Below are 21,688 nucleotides of genomic sequence, written 5' to 3'. Positions count from 1 at the left end.
AAAAAAAAAACAATTAATTTACTCTTGAAACTGTGCTTTCTCATCTGGCCCTTGAGAGTGGCTACATCACTGTGCTTGCTCCTTCTTCTGCTTCCCTTACCACATCAGTACACTGTACTTGAGGGTAGGTTGGGATATAAGTGAGAAGTAACAGGGCTGTTTCAGTTAGAACAATCTAACAGTCTGATGGCATGCTTGTTATCAAAATGGTGTGTAGTGGTTATCCCCATATGCTAGCAAGTTGTTTTCTTAGAAATCAGCTTGGTTTCATTTGACTGTACTTGCATGGCTCACCATAAATATGGACAACAGAGTCTAATTGGACCATCTCTCTTATTGACTTAACAATTTCAGCTGTTTCACAGGAAGAATGTTGCCTGTTATCATCCTCCTCCTGGTCTCCCAGCTCCTCACATGTACTAAGAGCAGAGGCTTTCCTGATGTTGCATGGCTTATTTAAATAGCTCAATACATACCAGGACTTGCCTGAGCACTACCTGCCTTGTGAGGCCAGTACAGGCTTGTCTCCATTGTTTATGCATGCTGGCATTTAAGCCAATGAGTTAAAATCAAGCAGACTACAGTTTTGTATTGATTGTACTTATTATTATCTATGAACCAAAGCAGTTTAGAGTACTAAAAACATTGGACCCAAAATAGGAAGACATTCATTCCAGCTCAATTCTTTCTTAATGTTTAGTTTTGCTTATGTGCATGAGTGTATTTTTTGTGTTTTGTTGTTTTTGTTTTTGTTTTTTTGTTTTTGTTTTTGTTTTTGTTTTTGTTTTGAGACAGGGTTTCCTCTGTGTAGCCCTGACTGTCCTGGAACTCACTCTGTAGACCAGGCTGGCCTCGAACTCAGAAATCCGCCTGCTTCTGCCTCCCGAGTGCTGGGACTAAAGGCGTGCGCCACCGTGCCCGGCATGCACGAGTGTTTTAGCTGCATGAGCCCAAGAGAAAGTGCTGGAGCCCCTGGGGTTAACAGCTTTAAGCCACCGTGGAGCTTGGGCACCAAACCCGGCCTTCTGCAAGAGCAGCAAGTACTTTAACTGCTGAGTCTCTCTAGCCTCCCATCTCCCTTAACATCTAGTAGCTAGGTGACTTTTAGTGAGGTAGTTAACATCACTAAAACTAGCTCTTCAATTCAAGTTAGAAGTTTGAAAATAAAATACAAAAGCATTTAAAAATTATTAAATTCTATATTAAAACCTTGGCAAAAATCAATATTCTGAAATAAAATGTATAATCATGTTGTAATAGTTAGAGGAGACTTTAAAAGAGCTTTCCCCTTAAATCCACATTCCAGAAATGAAAACTACTACCATAAGCAATGTCACTAATTCAGTTTAGAGGAATAAGCCCGAGATACAGCCGTGTAAGTGCACCAGTAGAACCTAGGGATGGTAGGTGCTACACTGCTGGAGGGAGGGCCCAGGAACTTACAGTCAGTAAGTCTCTGTCTCTGTCTCTGTCTGTCTGTCTGTCTGTCTGTCTCTCTCTCTCTGAAAACAGCATCTGACTTTGTTTGTTTTGCCCAAAATTTATTAGAAATTGGTACTTTTGTTCTAACCAAACTGAAATAGATGTATAATCATGTTGTAACAGTTAGAGGAGACTTGAAAAGACCTTTTCCCTTGAGTCCACATCCTAGAAATGAAAACTACTGCAGCAAGCAATGACACTGGTTCAGTTTAGAGAAATAACCCCAAATAACCTAGGGCTTCTTTTCTGACGTTGGGATTAAGTGCAAATCCTTACCAAGGCTCTGGTACCATTAAATGAAAAAGCCCCTGGCATGTCCTTGCTATGAAGTACAAATTATTTCTTCACATTTGTTCTCTCCTTCTTGCTCTCTTTGTGTACTAGTGTATATATGTCTGAGCACAAAAAGGTACAGGTGCCTGGAGGCCAGCTGACACAGGATCCCCTGAAACTAGAGTTAGAGGTGTTTCTGAGCCACCTATAACTGTAAGAACTGTATCTACTGTAGACCAGAGCCATCTCCAGCTCTGCACTACACATTATTCGGTAACTTGGAACAGCATGTTCTTAAGTGATGATTTCCATCAGACTCTGACGTTGAAGCTTCCATATTAACTACTTAAGTCTGCTTCTGTTCCTTCTGGTTTTTGATTTTTGTCATTTTTTGGCTCAGAAATTGATCACTAGAGTAAGAAGCAGAAAGCATTCCTCGGAGCAGATGTATTAAGTTAGGAGACTCACGCCTTTAATCCCAGCACTCGGGAGGCAGAGGCAGGCGGATTTCTGAGTTCGAGGCCAGCCTGGTCTACAGAGTGAGCTCCAGGAGAGCCAGGGCTATACAGAGAAACCCTGTCTCGAAAAACCAAAAAAAAAAAAAAAAAAGGAGGAAAATTACCATACCCCAAAGTGATCAAACTGGAGACAGTAGATTGAAGAGGGTGCTGAGTCTTGGTGCTACATATGATGTTCTGTGACTAGCCGTCATGTGTGTGGAGTGATGGAGAGTAGTCTAGGGTGAGAGAATGTGTTGGCCCTAGTCAGGCAGACCTGGGTTGCAGTCCTGGCTTTTTGTTTTGACTCTTGGGACTGTGGACACATTGCTTTCCCTCTCTTAGGTACCCTCCCCTTTGGAAAGTAGAGGTAATAATAGTATATGTGCATAGAATTAAATGAGATCTTACATTTAAACAGCACTGTAAAACCTATTATTACTTAGCTCTGTACAGATTTGGGGATTATGCATTGATGTTGAATAGCTCCTCTGCCCCATGTACGCTGAATACATAAGCTGGATGGCCACTCCCCACGTGTGCCTGTCGGTGGTGGGTTGATATCTGCCTCATTGCACTGTTGTAAATGTTAATGAACCGAAGTGTAAAAGGTACCTGGTTATAGATTGGGTTGAATTCTGGAGTCAAGCCTTTCTCCTGTATCATTCAGTCACTAAGAAACCACACCTTTTAATGTTACTGTGGGCACTTTTACATTTGAGCAGCATATTTGTCAAAGGTCTTTGTGCATGCTAAGAATACATTTTTTAAAAATGTCCTTGGTTCTCATTTTCTGTTTTCTCTCAACCCTGTCTATCTTCTATCCCTTATTGGCTGCAATAAGTTTGTAATGCTGGAAAACTAAAAACTTACCTTTTTACCCTATTTCTTCCAAGTGGCTAAATGAACCACTCACTCTAAGCAGTCAATCAATCCAGAGCCTTTTCAGACTCACATGCCGAGTACCATGTCAAATACACTGCCTTGCTTCCCAGTGGTGCAGTACTTACCTAGGATGTACGGAGCCCTGGGTTCAAGTCCCCCGCTCCCTGCCACGCCCCACCAACAGCACCGCTGTTTTGTTGCCTTCTGGTCGACTGGAACTTGCTTCCTGAACTAGGTTAGGTTCAACTCTATAGTTTTGCTTCACACAATGCTCCCTCCCCCCTCTCACTCCCCCTTCCCCTCCTCTCCTCTCCCCTCCCTTGCCCTCCCCCCCACCATGAACGCTCTTTTCTTGACCTATGGAAATCTGTTTTCCCCCTTCTTTGCTCATCATAGCTTTTTTTCTTTCTTCTAATAAAGAGATATTTACTATGAAAGTCTGTCTCTTTTTTTTTTTTTNTTTTTTTTTTGGTTTTTCGAGACAGGGTTTCTCTGTATAGCCCTGGCTGTCCTGGAACTCACTTTGTAGACCAGGCTGGCCTCGAACTCAGAAATCCGCGTGCCTCTGCCTCCCAAGTGCTGGGATTAAAGGCGTGCGCCACCACGCCCGGTTCAGTCTGTCTCATTTTTATTCTTCAAATTATTCAGCACAATTCTTAAGCTTTGCTTGTTAAGGTAAGGTAAGAAATGTGTACAACAAGAGGACTTAGTGATTTATAGTGTTGTCAAAATATCTCATTTTTAACTATCAGGCTATATAGTGATTTTTTCTGGTGTTAGGATTTTTACAATAATAAAGAATGGTTTTACTCTTACCTCAGACAGAAAAATCCAGTATTTCTTGTATGTGTGTTTTTATTCCTTTCCCAGATTACAGCTTGATATTTCTGTTGGAAAGGCAACATATCAGGGTCCTGGACCCTGGGTTGATACCAGAGAAGACTTTATTTTGTTGTTGTTTGTTTGGTGTTTTGAGACAAAGTTTTGAATTTGTGGTCTCCCTGCCCCTCAGTACTGTGTTCCAGCACCACCACGCTGGTAAGAATGCACGCTAAAGCCAGCTTAGTTTGGTTTAAGTCCTAGTCTTGGCTTGTACTTGCTGAGCAAAGGACAAGTAACTTCCCTAGGATTCAACTTGCTTCTCCGTTGCATGTAGTTACTGTCAATACCAGGTCAAAGTTGTGAAATTAAATTAGTTATCATATGTAGTACCTCTAGAAGACTGCTTGCCTCAGAAGATATTAGCAGCCTCTACTATTGACATAGCAATGCATTGGGTTTGTTGTTTTTAGATAGGGTCTTGCGATGCAGCCTTGTCTGGCTTTGAGCTCACTGTGTAGACCAGGCTCTGCCTCTGCCTCTTTAGTGCTGGGAATGAAGACCAACACCACCATGCCCATCATATGTAGTACAGTATTTAAACCTTTTACAATGTAAAGACCAGAACTTTGAGCTGTATGTGTCTGAGAAGCATAGCACCTGTCTCCAGAGGCTGGAGCTCTACTTTAGATGAAGCTGGAACAGTTAAGTTTCCAGTGGCTCCTTCGTCACTGTGGCTTGACAGTGTTGAAGTCTGGAGCAGACTGTGGACGTGTCTTGTATTCAGTTCTCCTCGGCTTCGGGGGGTGGGGTGCCTTCTAATTTTAAGTGATGGTGCCTTTCATGCCTTAACAACCTGTCCAGTTACTAGCCTCTGCATCTTAAAGGCGCCCCCAGCCCATCTCAGGCTTCCTCACATTTGCTTTTGATCTGTTCATCTAAGCTGAAAAGTCAGTTCTTCAAGGGAGTTCTCTCCTGGCCTCCTAACTGGATCAGTGCTCTGCTGTCTTAGTTGTTATCCACATCTTCCTCGGCTGAAGCAATGTGCTGAGGAGGAGTGATTCCTGATTGAGAGGGTAAGACAGAGTGGGGTTAGCAGACCACTAGGAAGCCGGAAGCGGTCCTAAGCCTCGCCTGTATGACCTGTGAATGCTCCACTACAGTGTCTCATTGGTCAAACAAAAAAATGTGCTTACAGTTTTCAGAGCTAAGAGCCTAACTTTTGTTTACGTATATGCATAGAACTTTTGACAAGGTTATTTTGCACACGTGCGCAGACACACACAGTTTTCTAGTTGTACACTGCAGTGTTGCTGCAGGATGGGTACACCTTATCTCCTCTGGAACACTACCACACGTATTTACCTTTGGGGAGGTCCTGACACCGATGGCAACATCTATCACTTCACAGTGATGCAATATGCCTGTGTCTAATAAGTGTTTGCCTTTGAGTGAAATGGGGAAAGAGCATTGAAGCAGATGAGGGGAGCATGTTTTGTCTGCTACTCCAGTTCCAGGGAAATCTGGCAATGTCTCCTGCTCCACAGGCACCTGTTGTTTGTGGTACTGCACAGATAGATATACATCAAGGCAAAACCCCAACACACATAAAACAAACACACACACCTTTAATCCCAGCACTGAGAAGACAGTTGCAGGCAGATCTCAAAGGCAGCCTAGTCTACACTGAGTTTTAGGACTGCTGTAAGAGCACGGAGCTGGTCTTCTAGACCAAGGCTGGAATCTCAGTATCCTCATCTCGAGCTTGGTAAGCACTGGAGAAGTCAAATGCAAGTGAACCACAGTTCTTACTCAGTGAGAGCCAGATGCAGTGTCTACTGAGGAGTGGTGAGAAAAGACAAACATACTCAGCTAGGAAAGAGACAAAACATGCTTCCCTCATCTGCTTCAATGCGCTTTCCCCATTTCACTCAAAGGCAAACACTTATTAGACACAGGCATATTGCATCACTGTGAATTGATAGATGTTGCCATCGCTGTCAGGACCTCCCCAGTAGCAGGCAGTTGAGGGCTGTGGGTGCTAGGAATGGAACCTTGAATCCTTTGGAAGAGCAGCTGGTGCCCTTAACCACTAGGCCATCTTTCCAGCCCCTGGGTTAACTCTTATAACTCTGTTTTTTCAGATCATTCGTACTCCTTGCTAGGTATCTATAATCTAATTTAGAGTTGATATATTCCCATATAATAGTTGTTCAGAGGGATTGATTTTCTTAATGTACGTTTTCACACCTTATCCCCCAGATTAATTAATCAATTTTAAAACAGTCTCATAATGCAGCCTTGGCTGGCCTGGAATTCACTCTGCAAATCAGACTGGCCTTCTGTCTAACTCATAGATCTGCTTGTTCTAGGGTGTGTGTCTGTGTGTGTGTGTGTGTGTCTGTGTGTGGGTGTGGTGTGGTGGGGGAGGCATGACATAGTGCACCTATGGAGATCAGAGAGAAGTCTGTGGAACGAGCAGGGACAGTGCAAGTTGCTGCAAGTACCTTTACACCATGGATCAGTCTTGCTGGCCCTACCCCCACCCCCACCCCCACCCCCACCCCCACCCCTACCCCTGTCCCCGTGGGGAGAAAGAAGCTGGGTAGTTTTACTGTTTTCAAAATCATTGGAAATTTGTATGTGAGTTTAAGAATTTAGGACTGACTTTGGTTTTTATCTTCTGGAGGGAGTATCAGAACAACTTAAATCCTTTGCTTTTTATTTGCTTTTTATTCCAGTGCCATATCTATGTACTAGTTTTATTTATTTTAACTTTACCTATATGGGTGTTTTGCCTGCATGTATGTCTGCCGATCATGTTGCTGGAGCCCAGAGAAGCCAGAAAAGGGTGTATAGGATTTGGATTTACAGATGGTTGTGAGCAGCTATGTGGGTACTGGGAATTGGTCCTGTGTAACCATAGCAACTGTTCTTACACACTGAGCCACCTCGCCAGCCCCTCTAGTTAGCTCTCCAAGAACTGTCTTCTGGGTTTTAATTTACCATTGAGTGTTACTTGTTTGTTGTTGTTGTTTTTGTTTTTTTGAGATATTTAGCTCTATGTCTTCAACTATAAAAAGTATGTCAGCTAGTCATTGTTTAAATATTAGAAGAAAATCTTTATTTCTTTTGATACTCAATTTAATTAACATTAATGTTCTTTAAAGAAATGGTTTCAAGCCAGGCGTGGTGGCGCACACCTTTAATCCCAGCACTTGGGAGGCAGAGGCAGGTGGATTTCTGAGTTCGAGGCCAGCCTGGTCTACAAAGTGAGTTCCAGAACAGCCAGGGCTATACAGAGAAACACTGTCTCGAAAAAAAACCAAACAGACAAACAACAACAACAAAAAAAGAAATGGTTTCTACCTCGTATAAAGCTGACATCCTTTGGTTATTGTTATATCTAATGACTTTGATATTTTTGTTTGTTTTTTGTTTTGTTTTGTTTTTTTGAGACAGGGTTTCTCTTTGTAGCTCTGGCTGTCCTGGAACTCACTTTGTAGACCAGGCTAGCCTCGAACTCAGAAATCCGCCTCCCGGGTGCTAGGATCAAAGGCGTGCGCCACCACCGCGACTTTGAAGTGGTCCTGTCTACTCTGAGATTTGAATTGTTATTAGCCCATGGTCAGTTTTGGAGAAGACTGTGGTGATGGTTACACAGTCATAAGAAAGCTCTCGATGCTGCTAAACTGCGCACTAAGAATGGCCAAGTGTAGCCGTTACCTGTTTGTAATTGAGTAGTGTGCTTTCCAGTTTGATGGCAGGTTCTAGCGCGATAGCCAAGGCTATTTGAAGTTGATCCTCTTGACTAATAATCGTCCTGCATGCTGGGAATGCAGGCATGTGTCATCATGCCTAGTCACCATGCCTTGCTTTGCCACAGTTCTTAAAGGTGATACAGAAGTTCAAAGTAACAATTCTCAGTCAAATCTTTTTGAGAGACTTTTTTTACAGATAACTTTCATCAGGTATTGGGAAACACTTATTATCATTGTTTGAACAAATTAGATTTAGAGAGAGGGTTTTCCTGTGTAACCCTGGCTATCCAGGAACTAGCTCTGTAGATAAGTCTGGCCTAGAACTCAGAAGATCCGCTTGCTTTTGTCTCTAACCCTGAGTGTTGGGATTAAAGATTTGTACCACCAGCCTCAAATGATATATATATATATGTATATATATATGTATACATATGTATGTGCGTGTATATATATATGTATGTATGTGTGTATATATATGTATGTATATATGTGTGTGTGTATATATATATGTGTGTGTGTATGTATATATATATATATATATATATATATATAATTTATTGTTGCTTTTTGAGACAAGGTTTCTCTGTATAGCCCTGGCTGTCCTGGAACTCACTCTGTAGGCCAGGCTGGCCTTGAACTCAAGAAATCCACCTGCCTCTGCCTCCCGAGTGCTGGGATTAAAGGCGTGCACCACCACTATCCAGCTGTTTTTTTTGTTTTTGTTTTGTTTTTGTTTTTTTCCAGTCAGGGTTTTTCTGTGTAGCCCTGGCTATCCTAGAAGTCACTGTGTAGACCAGGCTGGTGTCAAACTCAGCTCCCAGCTCAGATAAGATACTATTACTACTGAAGTGTTGAAAGCTAGATGAGGGAGGGCATAGCGGAGCACATCCTCATCCCATCAGGCAGGCAGGCCGTGTTGGAGCTGGAGGACGGTCTGATCGACAGTGAGACCTGGCCTCAAAAGAAAGAAACTAACAAGCGAATACTGTTGATTTGAATGCAGGTCTAGAGAAGGAAGTCTGGAAATAGTCTGATATTATGTCTTTTGTCCCCCACCTTTAGAATGAATGAGATGACTGTGCTTTTCTGACTGGGCAACTGGCTTTAGTTTCTCAAAGGGCCCTGAGGGCATAAGTGGGCTACTTATGTCGCTGGTGTCGCTTGAGTGCATTGGCCTGGAATGATGGTCATGCTACATTTATTACCTATGAAAGGCTGTAGAGTTAATATTAGTGTACAGTTAGTGTATGTATACATTAGTTATTTTTTTCATATTGCTGTGATACATTTTCTGAAAAAAGCAGCCTAAAGGAGAGCAATGTTGATTTTGGTTTACAGTTTAATGGGGAAATACAATGTATTATAACAGAAAGACTGCCCATCATGTCAGACAAGCATGGCTCCTGTGACTCCGTAGTCCTAGAAATGTGTGGCTGGAACTTGTCTCTTCTTTACACCTCACAGGAACAGGAGGCAGGAACAAGACAGAAGTCTGCAGGGTATAAAAATCTCAAGTCCCATCCCCAGTGGTCTGTATCTATCCTCCAGGGAGGTGCTGCCTCCTAAAGGTCCCACCACCCCTCTTGATACTATCAGACACATGGACCTGTGGAGGACATTTTATATTCTAGCCAGAACACTGTATGTAATTTCCATTAGACGACACTGTAAAAATATATCTAATTTAATGTCATCTCAGAGACATAATCTTCATGGTAGAATTGAATCAACTTTACTTGTATAACCATGTTGTTTTGGCATAATGTAGTTCTTGCAATTTTAAAAAGCATTTGAAGTTAGAACAAGAAAACAATCTATAATGATAGAAAGTCAGTTACTAAGGTTTCTTGTAATGAACATGAAAGACCTCCATCTTGAACTGGGTGTAGGGTCAAATCACTTGTAGAAGTCCACTTGGTTATGTGCTTATAATTTGTACAGTTCTGTGACTCTGCCAATTAACAGCTTAAAAATTGCAGCACAATAGAATAGAAATAATTTATGTTCTAAAATATTTTCTTTTTATTTTATTTTATTTTTTTTTTTTGGTTTTTCGAGACAGGGTTTCTCTGTATAGCTGTATGTATGGCTGTCCTGGAGCTCACTTTGTAGACCAGGCTGGCCTCGAACTCAGAAATCCGCCTGCCTCTGCCTCCCGAGTGCTGGGATTAAAGGCGTGCGCCACCACGCCCGGCCTAAAATATTTTCTTAAACCATGTAATATGTACAGACAAGGGAAGAAATGACAATTTTCACAACTGCGTAATATAAGTACACTTGTCCATAAAACATTATAGTGGCAGCAGATACTAGGAAGGCTGGAATAAACCCAGTCCTATGGTACTATTTGCTACACTAACAGCAGTGATGTCCAGAGGAGAGCTGTGGGTTAGTGTAGTTGTTGGATGCTTTGCTGTTGTTGTTGTTCATTTTGTAACAACACTTGATTGTGTTTGCCCAGTTTAGGGAGACAGTAGAAAATGTTAAAGCAAAGTCGTGTTAGAGATATGAAGCACAAAACCGTGAAGGAAAGCAGGGGGAAACAATTTTGAAAAATGAAGGAGAGTGCAAGGTCAAACAGGATTGTAAGAAGATGAGGGGAGGGAAATAACCTGCTAGAAAGGGCTCTTCCTAGCTGAGACTGCTAAACCATTGTAGAGTTGATTAAAAATCCTCTCCTTCACCAAGCCTCTCGGGTTTCGTTATTAAAAATAATTTTACAGTCAATCCTTGAGTTTATTAGTTTTGTTCAAGAAGTTAGTTTTAATGAAACTGTCATTAACACAGTAACCTCCCGTTGCCGTATCAGATACAGCTCACACTTTATTCCCAGGCTCTACCAATTACATTGCCTTTCTCAGTAATGTGCGCAGCCCGCCGCCTGGCCGCGTTAGTCAGGGCAAATGATACACACCTATGTTTAAGAGTCCTATGAGGCGGGGGGGGGGGGGGGGGGGGGGGAGTACTTTAACAGAATTCCACAGTATCCTACTGTAATTTACATGATTTTTCTTGTTTATCCTTCATTCCACAGCCCTTTGTGTAAGGCAGTTATTTCGTGATGGAATTTATTTCACTTACTGAGTTTGTAAGTTGAAGTTTATGAAAGGGTGAAATTTTTTCCATTGAAGTTCTACAAAGGTTGCATTTAATGTTTTTAAGATGTGGTTCTGACTGCAACGTGCCTCAATTTTATTTGAACGACTAATACAGCTTTGTATATTAAATTGAAGTGCAACTGTCTTTATTTTCACTATTGAGCTGTCAGAGGGAGTTTTCTCCCATTCCGAAAGTCGCTGTAGTTATTCTTGTACGCTTATTTAAAATAATAACCCGAATCAGATTTCGATCGGGGCTTTGCAGGAGCTTGCTTTTGAGCAGCCTTCGTGTAAGCAGCCTGGCTGCAAGAGTTGGGTTGGTCTGAGAGTGCTCCGTGGCACTAGGACCCAGGGGGCTCCCGTGAGCGGATCTTGGGGCCAGATTGCAAATTCGCGGTGACTCAGTCTGGTCAGCTCCTGGCGCTCGAGGCGGCCGCGGAGCACAGCACAGACACGGCGGACGTTGGCGCGGACCTTTGGAGCGGTCCGGCCGGATTTCGGGTCCGAGCCTCGGTTGGGGCCGGGGCTGGGGCTGGGCGGCGGGCCGTGGGCAGCGGGAGGGTGCGCGGCCGAGCGACGGGCCTCTGCGTGGGACTAACATCTGCTCGTCTCTTCCTGTGTCTGGCTTTATTTGCAGCAAACCAAGATGGAGTATGAGTGGAAACCTGACGAGCAAGGGCTTCAGCAGATCCTGCAGCTGCTCAAGGAGTCCCAGTCCCCAGACACCACCATCCAGAGGACCGTGCAACAAGTATCCTTGCCGTGCGTGCGGGGCCGGGCCCGCGCAGCCGCCCGCCGCCCCTCCCGGCCGCGGCCCCCACCCGGCCGGCCTCGTGCACGCGGCCGCTGCCCGCCAGGCCCGCCACCGCCGCGTGGGGCTCGGCTGCCGCTTCCGGGCCGCCGCCGGGGAGGCCACACGTGCCGCCCCGCCACGTCCCCGCTGCTGAGCGGGAGCGGCCGGGCCCACACAATGACCGGCGGGGCGGGGGCGGCCGGCCTGCGAGCGGGCCGAGGCGGGCGGGCGGGCGGCGCGGCGCGGCTGGGGGTGGAGCTGGCGCGGGGTTTGAACTGTCGGGAGAGGGAGAAGGCCCGCAGCTTTCTGCAGAGGCGCCTGAATGGCCGGCGACTCTGGTTGGTGTTCCTGGGAGCACCTGTTGCAGCCTCCCTGGCGCTCCCGTGAGGTTTGCATGGACTACAGCTACCCAAGGGGTTGCTGTGGGCTGAGTGCTGGTGTAGAGGTCCTGTTGTCACAGTTGGAGAAACGAACATTTGCAGGGTGCACGGATGGAGAGCTGCAGGCTCCAGAAGGCAAACAGACTCGCAGATGGCAGCCTCTTACCCCTGTTAAGTCCAAGCAAGTTAATTCTTTAAGAACTTAAATTTGTGTGTTCATACCAGATTCCCTTGTAATGCTTTCCAGTAAGGAGCAAAATCATCTAATAGGGAATTAAGTAAATTAAATGAGATCCTGCTGTTTGAGCTTATTTCATTTTTTTTTTCTTAAATCCACAGAGGTTACGTTACAAGAGGGTTTGAAGCAGTACTGCATTGCTGTAACCTCAGTCCTCTAGTAGACGACTGAGTAGTATGACACTGCCCGTTTAAAAATGGTAGAATAGTGACGTAAATCTACTTGAATTGTTTAAAAAGCCATTTTGTTGGAATACCTTTGATACTAGGGGAAAAAGTAGTTTTAGGTATAGTGGAGCTTTTATCTGAACATGCTGTAAACACCTTAATTTTGTGTTGTCATAGATTCATGGGTAGTAAAAGTTGAAAAAAAATGTTAAGTATCTTACAGAACAATGAAATTAGCCAAGTCCAGAATTGCATTGTAATTTCTGTAGCACTGAGTATTTTAATTTCTTGTTTTAAGTACCTATTATATACCAAGTATGATACTTGGGCCAGTCCAGGAGTCAATGTTCAGTTTACTCTGGGCATTGAGCATATTACGTTCTGTGAGAAAGAACAAATTAATCAAGCATGGTTGTGCCACCCCTGTGATCACAGCTTGTGGGAGGTTAGAGTGCTCACGATGGCCTGGTCTTTTGTGTCCTTAGCATAGAGCAGATTTGTTCTGTTACACAGGTACGTGCACACACACACGTGCGAGTGTGTGTGCATGCGTGCGTGCAAAGGTAACAATAAACATTAACGTCAGCATGCTGAAACTAAGAATCCTTGTTTGTTTGGGCTTTACTTGGAAAAGGTAGTTACAGTTTGCTAGAATTTGCATACTAACTCCAAACATTTAAAGGCCATTTCCAGTATGTAAAAAGCCTATTTAGTGTACCTGGTATATTTGATAATTAATTTAGATTTCTTTAGTAAGAACATTGTAAAACACCCTGGCAAGCATATTACAGCTTGAGAGTCCAGGCTTGAAAGGGTTAGAGCATTATATCATGTCCCTGGCAGTCAGTGTCCTTATGTGTTGTGTTTGCCATGAGCAGGGGTTGGTTTGACGGACTTTTTGTCTGGAAAGAGTTGGTGTGGAGACGTGCATGGATGGCAGTCTCTGCTGTGACATTCTAAAGAACAGATGAGTCAAAAAGAGCCATCGTGATCATTTCCTGCAAAGCTCTTGAGTGAGCGCATGGATGCTTGCCTGCCCTCACTTATGTCTCATTGAATGTATGCAATGCAGCGTGTCAGCCAGAATGCAAGGGTTTTTTTTTTTATAACAAGTAAATATGTAAATAACATATGAAGTTTGGTTTAATAAGCAAGCATTGTTCTTAGGAAAAGTAGAAGGCTAAAACATATTAGATTTTAAAATGCTGAATTTCTTTCTCTGTAGATTGTACAGAGAAGTTTCCTTAACCACTGTTTGTTCTAGAAACTGGAACAACTCAATCAATACCCAGATTTTAACAACTACTTGATTTTTGTTCTTACAAAATTAAAATCTGAAGGTAAGTAAAGCTTAATTGAAAATGTCTTTAACATTGTTCAGATCTTTATACTGTGAGTTATTACTGTCAGAGGATTTCATTTTGCCATCTAATTGATGGGTATCAGATATGCCGCCTAGAGTTACTACCGCTGTGGTATTTAAATGGGTAAGTACCGTTCTCTTGCTAACTGGATGCTGATGTCAGTTCTCTCACTGTTTGCAAAATGAGAAATGGGTTGCACAGTCTGTCTTGGTGTTTGTACTGAGTATAATAAAGATTGACTTTTTAAAGAGTATGCAGATTGAATGCAGGGCTTAGTAATTACCTGGATGTGTGTGTATGTTCATTATAGGACAACATGAAAAGCCATATAGCCAAAATGAAAACACTGCCATCCAGTAATTGTTGTCTCTGAACTTAGCTTCTGACTGTATACTATTTCAGTTATTTACAAATGATGGAGTTATTAACTACTACAATTTTCATTTCACTAACTCCTACTTGTCTGCTTTTATAATGACGTGGTCTTTAATTGTTCCTAATACATGCCATGTATCATTCTTGACTTTTATTTTACAAATTATATATCCATCAGCACTGCTTCTTTGTCAGACCATTTGTTTCATGGGAAATATGAATGAAACAAATTTCACTGAGCTCATAAGACAGCTAGAGCTGCTCTTGATGGTGTTTGGGTGTTCAGTGTCTCTTCCTGGAACTCACTGCAGGCACTCAAACAAGTATGGACAGTTTTCTGGCCTCTAAACCAGAGCCTTAGCCTTTGTTTGGCAATGGATGTCTTAGAAGCCATAGTAAAAACACTGCTTTGTAGAGTAAGCTCTGTCTGGACTCTGGACGCTAAAGCATATAACCTGTCTTGCTTCTTTCAGTGGGAAAATGCCTGCTAGATCTTTTCAGATCCTATAATCTCAGCGCCAGAGCCTAGCATGTCATGGAAGGAAAGATTCACTAATTCATACACACTTTAATGATATCAGTGATTATTCTTCTTTGGTGAATACTTGGGAATATACTATTTTTCTTAGTATACAAAAATCTCACATACTGGTGATCAGTGATCCCTTGGCTGGAGGTGTAGTTCATTTTAGAATAGCTCTGCCGACATCCACTCATCACACGCACACACCTTTTTTGGTGTGTGGTAGAGTTGAGACAGAATCTCTCTGTGTAGCCCTGGCTGTCCTGGAACTCATTCTGTAGACCAGGCTGACCTCAAACTCAGATCCACCTGCCTCTGCCTCCTGAGGGCTGGGATTAAAGGCGTGCACCACCAGGTCTGGCTAAAATACAGTGACTGTTTGTTTTCATTCTTGTATATATTCATCCCAACCACAGATCCTCCACCCACCTCAGATGAGCAGGTCTCCCAGGGACATCAAATAAACATGGCAAGCTACAATAAGACTAGGCCCATACCATCACATCAAGACTGGACAGGGCAACCCAATAGGAAGAAATGGGTTCCACGAGTAGGCAAGAGTCGGGGACAGCCTTGATTCCTGCTATTAGGATATCCACAAGAACACCAAGCTACTATACGTATGTATACATATACGTATGTATATGTATATGCAGAGGACCCAGGTTAGACTCCTACAGGGTCCCCGCTCTTTCCCAAATTCCCATGAGTTCATCCTCCTGGTATGTCCCTGAAGCCTCTGGATCTTGCAATTCTGATCCATCTTGCCCCCTTTTGCCTAATGTTTGTCACATCTGCTCCCATCAGTTGCTGGATGAAGGCTCTGGTCTCTTGATGAGTTTGCTAGGCACTGGTCCCAGCACACCCGGCCAGCAGAACACTCTGTAGGTTGAAGGTTTTGTGGCTGGGTTGGTACCCCAGTCTCTTCACTTAAGGTCTTGCCTGGTTACAGAAGACGGCTAGTTCAGGCCCCGTGTCCCCCATTATTGTAGTCTGCTAGGGTTGGTCCTGTCGATTCTGTTATACTAGATTTCCACTTCTTCCCAAAATGTTCCCCAGTTCCAGTCAGTTCTTCTAGTATTTTCTCCCTCTCCCCCACCTAATCCTTCCTATCAAACAGTTACAAACGAGATTCTGCTCTGTAATTGTTTAAATTTTAACCAGTTTGCTCTCTTGCTCTAATTCCAAATAAGGTATTTCAATATTATACTTTCTTGGCATGTAAAGGTACTTTTTTTTCCCCTTTGAAAATTTATTTATTTAATGTGTGTGAGTACACTGTAGCTGTCTTCAGACAGAGGGCATTGGATCCCATTACAGATGGTTGTAAGCCACCATGTGGTTGCTGGGAATTGAACTCAGGACTTGGAAAGAGCAGTCAGTGCTCCTAACTGCTGAGCCATCTCTGCAGCCCATAAAAATACTTTGCCTCTTTTGCCAGTCAAAATGCAGAGCACATACTAATTAGAACACGTCCATGGTAATGTACTTGTTAATGAGGTGGGTCAAACAGTTATAGTACAGTAACATTCAGTGCATCAGCTTTCACACTTTTTCTTATTTGTGTGTGTTTTTCTCTCTCATCCGTTGGTGCATGTTGTGTGTGTGGATGCCCTCGATAGGTCCCATGAAGATGTAGTTACAAGTGGTTGGAGCCACCAATGTGGGTACTGGGAACCATACTTAGGTCTTCTGTCTTCTAATTGTGGCAGATGCTCTTATCTTAGCCACTGTTCCCCTCCATCCCCCATGGTTTTTGCATCTTGTAATGAGGAGGGTTGTACAACAGAGTGTAGCAGAGAATGTGTTGAGCTAGGTGCTTCCTTCGGGTAGATCATTTGCCTTTCCATTCAGTGCTCCTACGTGACTTCATTTTGAGACCGGTCTACTATCTAGACCTGGTTCTACAATCTAGACCAAGCTGACCTATTTTAGATTGCCATGTTCTGAATGGGTGCCATTGGTGTCTGTGACCAGTAATACCACGAAGCATCTTAACAACGTACTGAGCAGTGCCTACTCCAGAGAATTACTTTGAACATGTCAGTAATGTCAAAGCTGAGAAACCTTGAACCTTAAATTGCAGAACTGGTTTTTGATAATTTGTAATTTTAGCAAAAAAAAAAAAAAAAAATGGAATCAATCCTTGAATATAAATGGTTTTAAAATAACTGTTGTTTAAGATAGACTGTGGTAGAGCATGACTTTAATCCCAGAGGCAGAGACATGTGAATCTCTTGAGTACCAACATGGCCAGGGCTACAGAGAGAAATTCTGTTACAGAAAACAACCAACAAGTGGCTGTTTTCGACATCCTGAAACACAGAATTCCTTTAACCTTCAGTACTTTCTTCCAGATGAGCCCACACGGTCATTGAGCGGTCTGATCTTGAAGAACAATGTGAAAGCTCATTTTCAGAACTTCCCAAATGGTGTGACAGACTTCATCAAGAGTGAATGTCTAAATAACATTGGGGACTCCTCTCCGTTGATCAGAGCCACTGTCGGTAAGCAAGCCGTGTCACAGAAGCCTTGCTTAGGCTAACTTCAGTTGGGATGGACAGCATAGCCTTTCAGCTCTTATGTATAGCATTCACTATGCAGTAACAGCTCCATAAGGCAGTGAGGCTGAGGTCACTGGTTGCTACCTAGTGTGATGGTTAGAATGGGGCATCAAGGAGTGACAGGCGCTCAGCTTTCTGTGAGAACGCGTGCACGGGGATTCCTGAACTGTCTGGTGCCGAGGGCCATTTCTGGGGTTACTCTCTAAGGTACAGCATCAGTCTTACAAAGAGGATTCTAAGTGCTTACTAGCCTTCTTTATGTCTGCTTCAGTAACAGGGTTTGCTTTCAAGTCTCTTCAGTGTACATCTTGTTTTCAGGGATTGAAACTGTTCATATAATAGTAAATTAAAATACTTAAAATAGCTGACATAAGTCACTTTGGAGCACACAGCTCCGTTTGGTAAGTGTGTGTTAGCAGCTCACCACAGACATAGGCAGCTGTGCTCAGAGACGCCTCCACCGTCAGTGTGCCCAGGACCTGTAAGGACATCTGCCGGGTTGTTGAAATGAAAGTTGGTGAAATAAATCAGCATCTTGTTCCCCATTCTTATTTGGGGAGGAGGGATCCTTAGTTTCATACAGTTTTTTCTTTTAAGTTTGAGAAATCTGAGGCTCGGTGATTCTCTTCAGGCATTTCCATGTTAGAGATTGCATTGTCCTGACTTCAGGTCTGAGGAACATGGTACACTTGTAGTTTGGGGTACAAACTCCACAGACTATTCTCTATTCTCATATCCTCGTGGATCCTCTTAAAGGCATTGCCAACTCTGGGCAGTGGTAAAGAGAATGGAGTGTGCTAGCAGTTTTCTCTATTTATAACCAAAAAAAGACCCATAAATGTAGTGAAATGGGATTAAAAGAAATTTAGTCAGGCAGTGGTGGCACATGCCTTTAATCCCAGCAGTTGGGAGGCAGAGGCAGGCGGATTTCTGAGTTCGAGGCCAGCCTGGTCTACAAAGTGAGTTCCAGGGCTACACACAGAAACCCTGTCTCAAAAAAAAACAAAAAACAAAAAAACAAAAAACAAAAATTAGTTTCATCAGAGAAAAAGCAGTTTAACTGAAAGGTAAGGAATAGGTGAGATATAGAAATTGAATGAGATTCTTGGCTTCCTAAACAGTTGTATTATAAAACTGCCGTTTCTGTTTAGTTCACATGGTATAGCTTGGTGTCTTAGCTATAGAAGGTTGGAAGTGCTTAGGAACGTCTCTGTTACCTTTCAGTGAGTAAAGCCTTTCCAACTTCTTTGGGCTGGTTTATTTCAGGATTGTTCCCTGCAGAGTTCTAGGAATTGAACCCATGGCCTTAGTCAGACATGATAGCCACACACTGCCCTGAGCCTTATCAAGCTTGGAATTAATTATTATCTTTTGTTTCCTTACTTCAAAATAGAAATACTGTTGATGGCTAGAATTTGTATTTCTTGGTATCATTTCATAAAGTCTGTACAGTTCTTTGTTTTTAGGTCTTGTTTTTTTTTTTTTTTAAGATTTATTGTTTTTGTTTTTTGTTTGTTTTGGTTTTGTTTTTTGAGACAGGGTTTCTCTGTGTAGCCCTGGCTGTCCTGGAACTCACTCTGTAGACCAGGCTGGCCTCGAACTCAGAAATCCGCCTGCCTCTGCCTCCCAAGTGCTGGGATTAAAGGCATGTACCACCACGCCCGGCTAAGATTTATTTATTTTATGTATATGAGTGCACTGTTGCTGTCTTCAGAAACACCAGAAGAGGGCGTTGGATTCCACTACAGATGGTTGTGAGTCACCATGTGGTTGCTGGGAATTGAACTCAGGGCCTGGAAGAGCAGTCAGTGCTCTTAACCACTGAGCCATCTCTCCAGCCTCTTAGGTCTTGTTTATAGTATGTACTCTGCTATTGGGACTGTGAGAGGCCACTGACATTTTTCAGTATAGCCAACAGTTTTTAATCTAGCTTCAGATGTAAGAGCAGTGTGTTTCAAAGTGATGTCTGGAATATGGTTAAATACTAATTGCGAGTCCAGATTGGATGTGGATAGAACAGCTAAAGCAGTGGTTGGGGTGGGAAGTGAGCGCATTCATTTAGTACATCGGATTTCTTCACAGTCTGCACATTAAGTATCCCTTGGGGCTTTGGAACGTTCACATATTTTGCCAGTTGGGCAACCTTTACCAGAATTCACATAAAATCTGAATGTCCTGAGACAGTCGGCCTCACTAAGGAACTCACTGTTTAAACCAGGCTGACGAGAAACTCAGTGAGATCTCCTTGCTTCTGTTCCCCTAAGCGCTGGGGTTCAAGGCATGAGCCACTATAGCTGGCTAATAATTTCTGGTAATTTAAAAGTCTGAAATACTAATTACATAAAGCTACCTAGTTAAATAGATCGGCCCGTTAAATTATTTGCTTTGTGTTGTCAGTTAAAAATGAAAGGGCAGTGGTACTCCAAGACAAAAACAAAAGCTTAAGAATGTGCAGATTTGGCATGGAGAGATGGCTCAGCACTTAAGAGCACTGACTGGTTTTCCAAAGGTCCAGAGTTCAATTCCCAGCATCCACATGGTGGCTCACAGGCATCTGTAACAGAATCCAGTGCCCTCTTCTGGTGTGAGCTCACAGACATTTACTGCTGTAGGTGCTGAGGATGAGAGAGTGCTCAGCCCAGATAGGACATGTCTGCCACCCTGTCTGAACGCTCAGGGAATGTCCCAGAAGGTGGGCAGGCAGAGTGAACGAGCGGCTCTGGGCATGACATGGCCATTAAACTCTCCTGTCCTGGGACTGCACCAGATTTGTCCTGGAAGCAGCCTGTCACAGGTGGAAGTGGGGTTTGTTGGGTCCTACTACCTGCTGACCTATGGCTTGAAACATTCTTGGAGAGGTATAGTCATTGTCTTCATTTGTGTGCCCACTGGTGATCCACACGAAGCTCCAGTATACAGCTTCAAAGGATGGGCCACAGGAGGAAGAATGAGTGCGGAGAAGGGGGTGAGAAGAAAGAGAGGCAGGAAAGGGTGAGAGTAGCGAGGCTATAAAATTATCAAGGGACAAAAAACTTGAAAATTGTGTCATTATCCCATTCTCCTGTTTTGATGCAGAATAAAGATGGTAGAACAGTAGAAGAGCAGTTTTGGGCAGGATACAATGAAGTATTTTTGTGGTGAAAGAAGACTCACAGGAAGCAGTCACCTAGAATTGTGGGAGTTTTGGGGTTTTTTTTTTGTTTGTTTCTGGAAAATAAACACAAGCATAGTATAAGATGATAGTTCCCAAGAAATCTGGGGGTTTTTTATTATTATTATTGTTTTTTAAATTAGTTAATCTTAGTTCACATGAGAAAAGATTTTAAAATATTAAGATGTATTTTGAGATTGAATCTTGTTTTCAGTTCATTCACCTGAGCTGTAGCTGCAGGCATAGGCCCACTGTACCCAGATTTATTTTCTTCCTCTGTCTGGGGTGTTACAGATCCTGTCAATTTATTTGGAAGGTGCTTCATTTTAGTGGTTGAGTGCTAATCCATTACCTAAATGAATTGCTTATCTTATCAAATAATACATGTCTTATTTATAATGCTACTATTCTAATTATACTAGTGGAAAAGTTTATATAAGATTAATTCATAGAACTGACCTTATTGTCCAAAGTATTTTAAATTCTTAAGATGTTAAGTATTAAGTATATCACACCCAATTACAGTTCTCATATTTGTTTAGTTTGGTTTTGTGAGATAAAGTCTCAGGTGGTCCAGGTTGGCTGCACACTTGATCATCACTCCTGCTTCCATCTCTTGTGTGTTGGAGTTACAGGCATGTGAGTCTACACTCAGCTCTCATGATTACTCTTCCTTCTTGCAATTCTTCTTGCTATTTTCAGGAGTAGATGGACTTAGTGGAAAGACATAAGTTGGGAGTTTGTCAATCTTTCAGCATTCTTTAATGTTTCCCAAGCAAAGGCAATGCCATTCATTCAAGCTGTAGATTGTCGCCTCTCTTTTGTACATTTGGTTTTTCTCAAATTTTATTTGGTTTTGTTCTTGGTTGGTGGGTTGATTGGGAGTTTTTGAGGCAGGGTTTCTCTGTGTGGTCCGGAAAGATCTCTAGATTAGGCTGGCCTAGCACTCATACATCTGCCTGCCTCTGTCTCCAGTGCTGGAACTCCAGCTGCCTCCACTGAGCCTGACTTGGCTTGAGCTCCTGATCTTCTACTTTCACTTTCCAAGTCTGGGATGGATTACAGCTTTAGTAAGCATAGAGTCAATCCTGTGTTCTTTTTTATTTTAGCTTGAGGAGAGACTAACTTGTCCTGGTACCAAATTGATTCTTGCCAGTTCATGATGTCCACGTAAGATAGGGCTCTGTCTTCCTTAGTGCAGAGACTCCAGCAGTGAGACAACTCTCTCTTTCTTTCTTTCTTTCTTTCTTTCTTTCTTTCTTTCTTTCTTTCTTTCTTTCTTTCTTTCTTTCTTTCTTTCTTTCTTTCTTTCTTTCTT

At 42.9% G+C, this 21,688-nt stretch overlaps 1 protein-coding gene across 2 annotated transcripts in view; it reads left to right on the top strand.

Annotated features, from left to right (window-relative positions):
• Tnpo1 (transportin 1) overlaps positions 1-21,688 on the top strand; it is an 88,847-nt gene that overhangs the window by 22,543 nt on the left and 44,616 nt on the right. Inside the window, exons 1-4 of one of the 2 annotated variants that reach the window (XM_021179912.2) lie at positions 11,208-11,316; positions 11,453-11,566; positions 13,658-13,733; positions 17,013-17,162. In XM_021179912.2, the coding sequence (XP_021035571.1) occupies positions 11,462-11,566; positions 13,658-13,733; positions 17,013-17,162 (331 nt within the window). In that variant the 5' untranslated portion in view covers positions 11,208-11,316; positions 11,453-11,461. Of the gene's footprint in view, positions 1-11,207; positions 11,317-11,452; positions 11,567-13,657; positions 13,734-17,012; positions 17,163-21,688 lie in introns of those variants that run through there. The other variant, XM_021179911.2, reaches the window with a different exon arrangement.

The sequence above is a fragment of the Mus caroli genome, chromosome 13 (assembly GCF_900094665.2).
Source record: "Mus caroli chromosome 13, CAROLI_EIJ_v1.1, whole genome shotgun sequence".
Taxonomy (NCBI): domain Eukaryota; kingdom Metazoa; phylum Chordata; class Mammalia; order Rodentia; family Muridae; genus Mus; species Mus caroli.
Note: the sequence above shows the minus strand (reverse complement) of the source record. Positions and strands in the feature narration are given on the sequence as shown.